Here is a 13885-nt window from a genome sequence, read left to right on the forward strand (position 1 = left end):
TGATATCTCCGAACTTTCGACTGGGTGAACCGATTGTGATTATTACTATTTTTTTTTTTATTTGAATACTGGTGCCTCTCATTTGGTCCCATTCAAATTTGGTCTAGTTCTGACAATTCGAACGCTAAAAATGAATGTAAGCTAAAAAAAATGATAGTAATTATATACCATGTAAGGGCACGCAAAATGCAGAAAATAAATATTTAAACTATTCTTATTGAGTTGGTTGACGGGAGTGAAACGTCATAAACAGTCGATTTATCTTGAAGGGTGAAAGTCTCCGAAAATAGGAAAGTGTATTGATAAAATATAAAAAGATACTGAGATATAATATTTTGTCTGATAATTTAATAAGGCAGGTCATTTCTACACGTTTAATGTTGATTGTATTCTTATGTATATCTATACACGAGAGTAAAGTGCATACGACTCTTATAGTGAAGTCCCGTGTCCTCTACTGGGGTATGGGGCAGATGATATACATCTGTTTCACTGATCGATTTTCTTTATGGACAAGTAGGCCTTCTGTGTCCTGCCAGACCGAGACATTTTTTTTTAATGTCCCCACCGGGAATCGAACCCAGGACCCCTCGGTTCTACGCTCACGCGTTTACCACTGTACCAAGGAGGCGTCATACGACTCTGTTGATACTCTGTAAATCTGTGTCGGAAATAACGTAGACGTGTGGTATCGATATTTTAATCTTCATGCGTCTTAACATGAAACGTACGTGCGGTACGCATACTCAATGTTTATAAACGATCGTGGGAAATAGATTAAATGGTGACTTACCACAATTTATTTCAATTTTTACTTAAACTTTTAATATTTCTTACGTTAAGTATAAGTATTTAGAATATAGTTTGATAAATAGTACTCGTTCGAACTCCATCGAGATGCAGGAAGATTTTCATAATTGATCTTTATCTGATCGCTTATTTTATCAACCTACTTCTGTTTGTTCTTTCAATAGAAGCTAAAATAATTTGAAAGTGAACGATGCGCAACACTGCTTTAATTAATCGATACCAAAACATTTTAGAGAGCAAAAGCCTCAACCATTATGCTAGACTCCTATAAGCAGTGATACCGAATCGTTATATTTGCATGGCAATTAGCAAATCCACGAACTAAGTGTGTCCTCCATCGAAGTACCTCATTTACGAGACGTGTCGAAGAAACCTCCGCGTTTCGACACTGAACCAATCCTACTAACATGATGTGTGTGTGTTTGTTACTCTTTCATGCAAAAACTACTGAACGGATTGCAATTAAATTTGGTACGTAGATAGCTGGACAACTGGAATAACACATAGGCAACTTTTTATCTCGATATACCTACGGGATACGGACTTACGCGAGTGAAACCGCGGGGTGCAGCTAGTGGGAGGTAAATCAGGAAAAGACAGTTCAATGTCGGCTAACGTCGGCGATCGTTATGATTCATGGCATTATCATGAGAGGTGCGCTTGCCCAGTTTTCCCTGCGTGCGTTATGTTGTGTGGCCATTTGACTCATTCGTGACTCAAACGATGTGTCATTTGGCGATGCGATTGGCATACGAAAGGTGATGGGGAAACGGATAAATAGTGTCCTGAGGTCACGGAAAAATGGAGTTCTCAATCCCGATTGTATTGTTTTGTGCTTATTACCTCGTATCTCTTTTACTGTGTGATCCGATATGATAATTCCTTTTTTGTTTGAAAGCTGATGCTGATGATGAAGTGTGGTCCCATTTATATTTGATCTACTTCTGACAATTTGAAGGCAGTGCATAATATACTATATCGTATATAAAATATTGATTAATTTGATTTATTAACAATGAAAGCTCTTATGGTCATTAATCCGAGACAATTTTAACGATCAATGAACATTTAATGCACCTATGCCAACGTTGAAATAATTTTTTTTTGTCTTTTATAAAATTGCTGCGCCGCTTTTAAATTTACACCTCGTTGAAGCAAAATTGTCTCACATTTTACACAACTACGGGGTGATTAATGTATAAGAGTTGACTTCTTTCATTACAGCAATACGGAAACATCCTGGTTACACAACAATTGTATCAATAAAACATAATTAACTATTGCATTACGTTAATAACCCTATCACATGGGGTTACAGTGCATAATGGTAGTCGAGTGCATTGTTAGCTATATATTCTTGATCAGTATGCAGGATATGCAATTATTGTATGGCATAGGGAAGTGTTACATGTCTAACGTGTGAATTCATACCGCATAGAAAGAATTGGCAGGAGACATTATTCTAGAAGGGTCTAAAGCCACAATGAGAGTGGTTTGATCCAGACGGTCTTCTCTTTATGTGGCAACCACGTAACGAAACATATTGAACTTTGCCATAAGAGACGATTTTGAGCCATAAAAATAGCCACAAACTACCAATACCATACTAGGGGCAGATTGCAGGATTATCACAGTTACTTAACATAACTTGCTTTTGCCCGTGGCTTCTTTCGCGGTAATTCGGGCTCTATGTCACTCTAATCCATTCTCCACTTCACTTAAAAATCAAATAAATTCGTCGCTCCGTTTTGCCGTGAAGGAATGACAACAATCACACAACACAAACTTTTTCTTTTATAATACTAGCTGCGCCCCGCGGTTTCACCCGCGTAAGTCCGTAACCCGTAGGAATATCGATATAAAAAGTTGCCTATATGCTATTCCAGTTGTCCAGCTGTTTACGTACCAAATTTTATTGCAATCGGTTCAGTAGTTTTTGCGTGAAAGAGCAACAAACACACACTTCCTTACAAACTTTCGCATTTATAATATTAGTAGGATTAGTAAGCATATCATCATCCTCTTGTTGTTTTTACCTATCGTCTACTAAAAACGCCAGATGGAGGTCAGTTTGTGTGTTTTCCTGTGTAACAATTAATGGATTACTAGATTTTACTGTGATAGCTTTCGGATGTCATTTGGATTTATCTTTTCCTTCTCTTGTGCCTAAAATGTTTCCTATGTCCGCTCTCGGTAAATAAGCTATTTCCTCAATTTAATTGTCGCAAAGCACCTAAGTACCTTATAGTACTGATGTTATGTTTAATTGTCAACTTTCAGTGTTTGTTTAAATTGTTTCAAATGGCGCTGTTGCTCGCCTGGAAATTGAATAGAATTTTCCAAACATTAATCTTATTTTCCTTTTGATCGTTCATGTGAGTTAGCGACATCTATTGATACATATTTGGAAATTTGTCAAGTTTAGTCTACTTTCCTAAAAGTATACATATAGGTACCAATAAGTATAACCATTGTATATGAAACATATGATTAAACTTGCTGCGCCCCGCGGTTTCACCCGCGTAAGCCCGTATCCCGTAGGAAAATCGGGATAAAAATTTGCCTGTATATTATTCCAGTTGTCCAGCTGTCTACGTACCAAAAATCATTGCTATCGGTTCAGTAGATTGTGCGTGAAAAAGCAATAAACACACACACATCCTTACAACTGTCGCCTTTATAATATTAGTAGGATTACCGATGTTGTTAACTTCATTGCATTTAACGTTTACTACCTAACTTAACCTAACCTAGCCTAAAGACGTATGAAAACTTAATCGTTTATATACTTCACGTCTAACTCCTTTATTTTATTTGGAACTATATTTGTTCTTCTGTTTTTATCGTTATTTCGTTTTCATTTTCTGTCTTTTTTATTATGAAGATATTATTCCGTTTTGTTTCAATCAATCTTAGAACTTATGGGGATACTAGAAATAACCTATTATGGTCATTTATATCTTATGATTTGCTGTTGATGCTGTATTGGAAACAATCTAGAGTTATTGACATTAAATTATTTGATGGATTAATAATTTATTAACATTTTTTATGGTTTTGTCCTTGAATTCATGGAAATATAGTTTTTTCAATGGTGACGTAATCCTCAATAGAGAATCAATTGCTTGTAATTATTATGACACATGTAAATTTAATAATCGTTACTCATGGAATGTTTTCAATTATGATATAATATACCATACTATAGTCGGAACTCGGAACGTAGGTATATGGAAATCTAATAACTGAAATGCGGAAGGCAGATTCCTCCCAAATATTATGAACTACCTAAAGGATCTCCATTGTATGACAGTTTTTTTTTTTTGTTATTTTGATCCATCTAAATTGCTTATCGATTATAACGAATTATATAAATGCTATGTGTATGAAGTTAAAGGGAAGAAAAGGGAAGGCACTGTCTTCTGACAAACGGGTAATAATCTAGTTCAGAAGGCATCGAGCGTTGTTGTAAAATTAATATTTGTACTTGGTAATAAATTTTGCCTTCTTTTCATTTAATTGTAATTAATTAAAACGGATCGTGCCGATCAAACGAATCTATTTTCATCTTTCATTGCAAGAAGCTGTCAATATAATTGTTCAGATGTTAACAAATTAATATTCACAGTGTACACTTTTTATTAAAAAAAAAATATATATCTATCCGCACGACTAACCAGATGATGTTTGCACAGGTACAATTTAAACTTTTAGGACAACGAATATTGCCAACAAAGTTAAACTAGACGCAGTCGCTAGACAATGCAGCGTTCGTATCGAAAAATGTAGATCGATTTTAAATCACTAAACACTTTACAAACAAAAATACTGAGAGCATTTTATTAACAATTTTAAATTTGATCAAATAATTAAGTTAGTAACTAACAAGAATTATATAATAGCATAATATGACCTATTAAAAGCTAACAAATTTCTATCCAATTAAAAATTATAAATCCCTTTTCAAATTTTCTCAAAAGCGTAACATGGTCCAAGTTGCCATTAAATTAATGATATTATGCTATAGGCACTCGACCAACCAGGGATTTTAAATTGAATTACTTCATTCAATCACTAGTTCATGTCTAAAGCTATATTCACCCATGTTATAGCGACAAATTTGTTTGAAAGTAATGTTTTATACCACTGACCTAGTTAATAAATTTTACTGTTCTAATAACCTAATTATAAAAAATCGAAATATTGGACTATAATTTAAACATTTAAACAAAACATGTTTTTTAAACATTCATATGTGTACTTAATCTCTGAAGACAAATCTTTTCAATTAGGTAGTAGTAAACATATCTGGCCTGCAGAATCACATTTTTTTTTATCCTAAATGCTTGAACGATTAAAAAGAAACCCCTACCTTATTCGGTATTCCTATAGTTTGCACATACGATTCTGACATATCGCTTTTGTAATCCAGCGTATTTAGAACCGTTCGAACTCTAGCGAACTGAAAAATAATTCTCGTCTCACCACGCTATTTATTTAACTCGAGCGTGCTCTTCGTTTTCAGAGTTCATCAGATTCTGTACTGACCACGGGCTCTGTGACGGAGCGCGTGATCTCGCAGACGTCGGAACAAACGCTGCCCACCCACGTGGCGAGCACTCTGCACAGGAACAGGAGCTCGCTGCACTCCGGATCGCAGACGTCGCTCGGTACGTAGTGGAATGGAGTGAGATTGTGGACGCAAAGCGATGCTTGCGAGCAGGTGGTACACGTGCGGTGTCCTAAAGTTTAATACGCCGAATCGGGCTTTATAATCATGTGAACAAAGTCTAATTTGAATTGAGGGAGCAGTTTCACTTCATAGATAACCCCCGAAGTTTATCCTATTAATTCATAAGTTGGTTGAACATGTTAGTGAGGTCACAAACCAATAGTACTCAATAAAAAACAATGAAGACTAATCAATCAATGGATAGTTTAACGCTAACCCCAGAACTTTTGCTATAATCGATATACCAATATATCATTTATCGTATGCCAACAAGCACAATTCATTAAATAAATAATAGATAACAACACAATATTCTTCTGCAGTTATAGCTTATAGTTATATACTTATGGTTATAGTTATAGCAAGCTATAGCTTCAAACATATCTAAACATTACGCTAAAAACTGAATCAATCTGGAAGGTGGTCACTCACTCCCTATCAACATAAGGAAAGCTCCATCCATCAACTCCTTCAAGTATCTTGTCAAACAACATTTTCTTCACAACAATTAATTTGTATCTATTTCATTTTCTCTTATATTACTTACTTTTATTTATTATATTTTTTCTTCTTTTTTCCTTTATGTATATTGGTATGTATATAATTATGTGTGTGTGTATTGTTTGTATACTTGTTATATATATTTATATTTGCATTTTTCACTTTCGTTTGCACCTTTTATAATGCTATTGCTATGCTCCTTCTACATTCCAAATCTTTCTCTTTCTTTTTCCCTTTTTTCTTCAAACTTTTCCTAAACCCACAGGTTGCCTGGAAGACATCGCTTCTTAGCGATAAGGCCGCCTATTTGTACCGCGTTTTCTCTTTTTGTGAATAATTTTTTTTGTTTTTATTTTGTTTTTGTGTGTGCAATAAAGTGTTTTATGTTTTTATGTTATGTTATGTGGTGTGTTATATTTATTGGCTCGGCGGGAGAGTAAAGGATATTTGTCCAAGTTTATTGTAGGATGGAAACCTGTATCGGAAATAGATGAGGCGTGTGGTCTCGATATTTAAATCTCCACATGACACGTAAACGTATGCTTAATGTTATAATTATACGGTACTGAGAAATAGATAAACAATAAATTTAACGTTTTGAAAGCGACGCCCAATGAAAGCGGTAGGCAATTTAGTGTTTATGTTTGGTTTTGGAAGTGTGGTTATGACGTCAGCTGTTGTAGTGTGTGTGTGTGTGTGTTTGAATGATTGTAAATTTTGAAAGTCAATACATATTGACTACGAAGGGATTAATGAGAATTGATTGGTTTAAAAAAAATGTTGTTCTTGACCTAAAAGACACAAGACAAGGGAATTTTTTTGTCTAGTTTAATCTAGTTTGTCAATATTTAAGGATATAATTGAATACTTATTTAAATAGTCTGTCTATGTTTATCTACTTTTCTTTTACTAGACGCTTGTCCCGGCTCCGCCCGGATATCAAGATTCCTGTTGTATCCCAAGGGAGCATTTAGTCGGGATAAAAAGTGTTCTAGCACCCAAGTCAGCATACCCTGTCTGTCTACCAAATTTCATCAAAATCCGTTCAGTAGTTTCTGCGTGATTGACGGACAAACATCCAAACAAACAAACAAACTTTCACATTTATAATATTAGTGTGATATCTTATATCAATTTCTATCGGTGAATTCGATGTCAATCATCTATAATAATTGAGATATTAACATTTCCAGGTGGTTCGATGACGTCACTAACATCAGCCCCTCCCACCCCGGCGCCCGCGTCGTCACACTCCACCTCGGATCTCTCGGAGAGGCCTCGCGTGAGCCACGGCAAGCCGAACCTGGCGCCGAAGCCGCCTACCCTTGCGCCAGCGCCGGATAGGCCTTCGCCCCCGCCCAAAAAGCTGGTGGTGAATGGGAAACTGGCCGCCAGGGCGCAGAGCATGAGGGTGCCGAGGTAATTTGTCACTTTTGTGCTTAGTGAAGTTGAGTAAAGCGCGTCTAACTTGGATAACATTTTGTAATTTTTTTTCTCCAAACAAACAAGTTAGTGTATTTTGTATAAATAATGAAAAATTTATATGACATCACTACTTCATCATCTCCTTGTCAAGTAATCGGGCCTGATAGAACGTGTAGCACTAAAATTGTTATACGCACTTTGGGGGCGATTTATAAAAAACATTGCAGTCCAGCATGACATTGCAGTCACAAAAACATTGCAGTCAAACATGTCTGTGGACAGTCTGAAAGGAACTTTGATTTAAAACTTCTACATAACAGGATGAATAATGTAATAATGAAGTTTTGTGTGAGTTATTGTCAAAGATTTAGTTATAAAATTATACTAATAACCAATAGAGATCCAAAATTAATGCAATAGTGTGTAATGCCCCATGCTGGTTTCTACGGTTATTTGAGTATGCCCACACCCAACGGCAGTAAATACAAACCAAACACACGCACCCCCAGGTCCCCGCCGGTGTCCCCGCCGTCGCCCCCGGGCGGGGCGGGCGGGGCGGGCGGGGCCGGTGGGGCGCGCCCCCCGCAGCCGCCCCCCGCGCCGCTCCACGCGCCGCCCATCCCGGTCGGCACCAAGAACCCCGCCTCGCACTTTGGTGAGTGTCCTTCCGCGTCGTTGTAGCTTCGTGTATTTACATATTGTCACATTTATAAGACGGAAAGAAATCTTTTGTTTGTAAATTTATTGTTTTGAGTATGGTAAAATGTATTAATGTTGAAAAAACTAGGATAGTAAATAATAGGTGCTTTTTCCGTTCTTTAATCGGTTATCAGATAAAGGTAAATTATAAAATACCTACATACATATGCAGAGAATTTGTAATCGGAAATTTTTTGTTCGGTTTTGAGTAGGGTAAGGTAAGGTTATTTTTTTTTTAATTCTTGAGAAATTGTTTATTTCAATATTATTTAAATATACGTCATCAGGCACACTACGCGCACCGCGAGGGCTCCGCCCCCCGGGTGTGTGCCCGCCCCCTCCGCCGGGCGCGCCGCCGCCGCCGCCCGCACGCGGCGCTTCGCTCGCGCCGCCTCCGCCCCCGCATCATAGGCAACATGTGAGTATTATGATGCATGCATGTAGATTATACACACACATACAATAAGAATTTGTCATAGAGCACCTATGTGTGTGTCGCACATATACATTGCGCTCTATGCACACATGGAAACATCCTAAACATTATGCAATATACGTATCACATATCAATATATCTCGAATTACAGGAAGTATATGACAAAAAAAGTGAAATCTCGTGTTTCCTAGTGGGGTAGATGACCCCAAGGAAGAAGGAAACACGAGATATACATCTGTTCCATTAATCGCTTTTCTTTATAGACACAAGTAGGTGTCTTGACAGACTGAGCCTTTCTCTTGCCTCTCCTACGGTCCCGGGTTCGATTCTCGACCTCTCGGTTCTATGCTCTCACGTAAACCACAAACCACGGTCAAAATGTGTTCATTAAAGTATGTGAATGATTTCTATATGTCTGTGTCCTGTTCCAGAGCGTGTCAAGCGTGTCGAGCGTCCAGGGCGCGGGGGGCGCGGGCGCGGGCGCGGCGGAGGGCGCGGCGCCCGCGCCGCCGGTGCGCGGCTCGTCGCACCGCGCCGAGTGGGAGGCGCGCTTCGCGGAGCTGTTCCGCGCGCCGCGCTCCTTCCCCGCGCCGCCGCCCTTCCTGCGCGTCGCCAAGGGCTACTGCAGCGCCGCGCCGCACGGTAAGTGCGCCTAGCCGCCGCCCGCTGCCCGCCAAACGACTTTTGCAGGGGACTGACGAGTCAGTCCCCGCTGGGTGAACGCCGCAGGGGACTGACGAGTCAGTCCCCGCTGGGTGAACGCCGCAGGGGACTGACGAGTCAATCCCCGCCAGGTGACTGCCGCAGGGGACTGACGGATCAGGCCCCTGTGGCAGTCGGCTCGCCGTCGCCCTCGGTTGGTTAGGGGTTGTGGGTAAATCGCGGTGGGATTGGAAGCGTGCCGAGTGGAGTTGGAGAGATGTGACTAGCGGGGAACAGAGCTAGATTTGACGTAAGACTGACAGACGGATTACGGAACTTTGACGGGAAGCTAAGATGGTAATGGAGTTCCCATTTAATAGAGTGGGACAGTGAGGAATTGACAGAAAGTCACATTGTCTCTAAAACTGACAAGCACAGTTTACAGTTATGACCGACCAGCTGATGGACTAACAGAACAAATAAATGACAGTCACTAAATAAGGTTTGACAGTTAGCGGGTGGAACGACTGACAAAGATACGAGATGCTACATGTAATAACCGATCCACTGAGAGTATGATAAAGAGTTGAGATTTGACGCTACAGACCTAGAAGGGGGTATGGGACTTGGGGGGTATGGTAAAATTAAATAAGAACTCATAAAAATATGAATCATACTCACTTGACAATTGTGATATTGTCCAATATTAAAACGAAAACATATCTAACTCCTATAAAACTTATTTACGGGTAAATCTTACTATCATTTATTTACAAAAAGGGGAAATTGACTCTATATCCCATATCTACCTACAAATTGACTGACTGTTACGTGACTTGCAATAACTTGGGGGATTAATTCTAAGTTTAGTTGGAGAGTAGATGAGCAATTCGGTCGCAGACTGACCTTATATAGTGTTCGCACTTCAAATGTGGTTAATGTATGTTGGAGGATAAATAAATATAAATTGAACATTACTATTTTTTTTAATAAAATAGATTTTGTCTAGTGTTCGGCAGCATTTTACGATTCCCTACAACATATTAATGACTAAATTTAATAGTATATTTACTTATGCATAAAGTTTTATTAAATCGACTACGCGAAACATGATGCTATCGATTTTTTTTTGCACATAGTTTTCGATATGTTTTTATTCGCTGCGATAGATTAACAGTTAAGCTACCTTTTTAGATACTAAAGATTTAATTCTTGACTGTGAGTTTATATTACGATATTTTTTATTTTTACCTAAAGAGCGAGACGCACATATCATGTTGCTCTTTTTAGTCATAAACGTATACAATTTAATTAGTTTTGTATTTTGTATGTAAGTATGTAATTAATTAGGTGCAATAGGTACAAGTCAATTTGGCATAATAATTTAGTGTATGTTTTTAAACCAAATTGTCTATGGGAATGTCTGTCTCTTGTCTATGGGTCGTTTGACAAGTGGTGCATGAATAAAAGCATGTTGTCTATGCCCAATGTGTAATCTTCTATGTGTAAACGTCGTTGTTTGTCTCGAAACTTCTACCGTCCAAAAGGCATTTTAATGTAGCTTTATGTTTGTGTTTTTTTTTTTTTGTTATAAATTTACATTTTTGTTTTTGGTTCTGTATTATCAACATTTTCGTGCTTTTTAAATGTGTGATAGATACCATGGATTTAATTTCGTTTCCATTTCTGTCGTGTCTCTATTCCCGTTTGACCAAAATTTTATTTTAATTATTCTTAGGGCGTATAATGCAAATTGGTTTATGTCAATGATTCGATCATTTTCCGTGGGCCGATGGTTGACAATGTTAATATTATGATAGTAGTTATCGTAACCTGTTTATTATAAGTTTAGTTTTACCAAATTCGTAGTTTGATCGTATGGACGGGATATTTTTAAATATTGTTTTGAGTCATTATATTATTTTGTAGAACGTTTTGCATTTTCCTTTTATTGACGAAAATTGAACGTATTCACGTATCAAAAGGTTGTTTTTCATTAAATTTAACGTACAACCGTTCCTTTACAAAATACTATATAATGTTTTGCATTCTTGTTTTTTCGTATTTTGTGCTGTCGTTTTCACAAAGCAGGTATTCACATACACTTCTACTTGGAATTTACGCTTATAAGTACAAAAATATGTTTAGTATGCATGAATATGTTCCTTTTCGTCATTAAACTTGCACGTAGATATTATAATGTGTACGTATGTAGATTGAATTGTTGTAATTTTGTTACTATAGTGAGGTGCCATTATTGAAAACAATTTGCCTGCTTGATTGTTACAAAAGCAAAAAAATCTCTCAATCGTTTGCTTAACTCCGCCGCTTCCGCCTCTCTGGTTACTGAAATAGATACATTATTTAAAATAAAAATTGTTAAAAAAGAAGGTTTGCGTCTCGGGACGCTCGTTAGATGTGATAACAGACTGGCGCCGTAACGCGTTACGTAACGAAACGGTTATCACATCAGAGTTTCTATGAAACTATAATAAACAGTTGCCTTAATGTTTGAACGATTTAGAGGTTTACGCTTTACACTAAGTAACTGGTACATGTGATACGGTAATGTAAAATGCTTATAATATTTAAATTTATATTATTATATTTTTGATCAATAAAAGAGTAATATTTTGAAGCGTTGCAACGTATTTCATTGTCTCACCTAACATGTGTTGTCCGAAGCTTATGTTTTGTTTTACAGCTATAATTATATATTTCGTAAAGTTTATAAATCATTTTAATGTGATCACATTATGTTTTCGCCGAAGAAAAATATGCAAGAAATATTAATTGGTTTAAAAGGTTTATCAATTATTAATCCTGTAATTTATCACAGAATAATTGAAAATAATGTTCAATGATTTCATAAAGAAATTTTCAACATACATTTCATATGATTTTGAGGAAAAGATTATTAATATTAGAATTCTAGAATTACACGCGAGTCCCTTTTCTTTAGTATGAGATTTCTAGTGTAATATTCGATTGAACGCGCATGGCCATCGGGTAAGTTTATTTTTCTATAAGCATGGCATGATATATTTCTATTGCATGGTACCATATAAACAGTGTAGGTATTTTGTATATATTTCTCTTACTTTAAGCTAAATAGTAAGGATTTAAAAGTTTTCATATGATACTTATTGTATTTAATTATCATACAGATATGCCCAAATTAGGTACAGTTTTATTTACCTGTAATTAATTCTATGTAAATATTGAACTCCTTATTTATTTTATTATTTCATATGTTTTTATATATAAAATGTTTTTGTTTGGAATAACTTAATTAATCAAAAAAACTTAATCAAATCAAAGCAATTATTTGTGTCAGTTATGTTGAGAAAAAAAAATTTGTGACTATTAAGATTGTTATTAGTTTAGGGGTCTTATATTATGTGTGTAGGTACCTTATATTCGTATGAATATTGTATTAACTCCTTTACGACTTGGGTCTAAAAATAATCACATAGTTAACAGTTGTATACTAATCAACTCTAACTTTAACATTTTCATTAAAGATTACTAACAATCGTCGCATGGAGCATGCCGAAACAATTTTGGTTTTCAATGTTTAAAATGATTTTAATAAATAACAGCCGAAATTTGTGCCTAATGCATTTAATTTAAGTTGTATATACACATTGCTAAATGATATTAGTTTTAAGTACGGCAATGACAGATGAATACAGTACTAACGACGTAGTTGAAATTAATTATTGTTATTTTTAATTAATCTTTTGCTAAAAATCTCATGTAAACTTAAATTAATAAAGGATTCTAGTTAGCATAAATTGTTATTTTTTACGCATAAAATGTTACCAAAAGTATGTTAAGGTTACGGTTTAACGAAACGCGCAAATAAAGTTGGGTGTACCCGGTTTTTATTGCATTTTACGAAATTTTGGAACTACACTGATGGCTCGGGTAACACTTAAGTAAACCCGGGTAAATCCAGGTTTACTACTTCTTCTACGACCATCAAGTACCATAAGCGCAAATAAAATAGCCCTTTCATATAAATAATTATTTAGAAAATTCATGCTAAAGTCAATTCGATAGTACTGTCTGTCTGTCTGTCTGTTATACTGTCGGCGCTATTATGAGCGGCCCGCCTCGATTGGCAAAACGTATGAACCGATAAACCACTGTGTGCAGCGAGCAAGGCGCAGGCGCCGCCGCCGCCGCTGAAGGTGCCGCTGGACGGCTGGTCCGGCACCTCCAGCGCCTGCTAGCGAGCGCCGGGGGCGCGGGCCCCCGCGCGCCTCGCGCCCGAGGCGCACCCCGCGCACGCGCTGCTCGCCGCCGCGCACGCGCTGCTCGGCCCGGCGCAGCTCGCCGCCGCGCCCGCGCCCCCCGCCCCCGCGCCCTCTCCCGCGCCCCCGCCGCGCCCCCTCGCCGCCGCGCTGCCCATCGACGAGGTCGCCATGCCGGCGGAGGACGTCAGCGACCTGCGCGACGTGGTCGACGCGATCAACAGGCTGTGCGACACCATGAAGACTGCCGACTACGGATTTGTCGAGCGGGAACGGGAGGAGGAGGCGGTGGAGTGCGAACGAGAGCCGGTCGAATGGCGGCAGGAGCTCGTCGGACCGGAGGAAGTGGTCGTCAGACAGGTGGAGACGTACGTCGCTGAG

At 37.9% G+C, this 13885-nt stretch overlaps 2 protein-coding genes across 2 annotated transcripts in view; both read left to right on the forward strand.

Moving 5' to 3' along the window:
- The window catches only part of LOC119830920 (WAS/WASL-interacting protein family member 3-like), a 26022-nt gene extending 12454 nt beyond the window's left edge, over nt 1–13568 (forward strand). The window contains exons 3-8 of the mRNA XM_038354108.1: nt 5336–5480; nt 7237–7462; nt 7978–8123; nt 8455–8585; nt 9035–9245; nt 13407–13568. Coding sequence (XP_038210036.1) covers nt 5336–5480; nt 7237–7462; nt 7978–8123; nt 8455–8585; nt 9035–9245; nt 13407–13483 — 936 coding nt within the window. The 3' untranslated portion in view covers nt 13484–13568. The remainder of the gene's footprint in view (nt 1–5335; nt 5481–7236; nt 7463–7977; nt 8124–8454; nt 8586–9034; nt 9246–13406) is intronic.
- Nucleotides 13569–13625: 57 nt separating this feature from the next.
- LOC119830976 overlaps nt 13626–13885 on the forward strand; it is a 2946-nt gene continuing 2686 nt past the window's right edge. The window contains exon 1 of the mRNA XM_038354168.1: nt 13626–13864. Within this exon, the coding sequence (XP_038210096.1) occupies nt 13676–13864 (189 nt within the window). The 5' untranslated portion in view covers nt 13626–13675. The remainder of the gene's footprint in view (nt 13865–13885) is intronic.

This window comes from Zerene cesonia, chromosome 12, assembly GCF_012273895.1.
Source record: "Zerene cesonia ecotype Mississippi chromosome 12, Zerene_cesonia_1.1, whole genome shotgun sequence".
Classification (NCBI taxonomy): Eukaryota; Metazoa; Arthropoda; class Insecta; order Lepidoptera; family Pieridae; genus Zerene; species Zerene cesonia.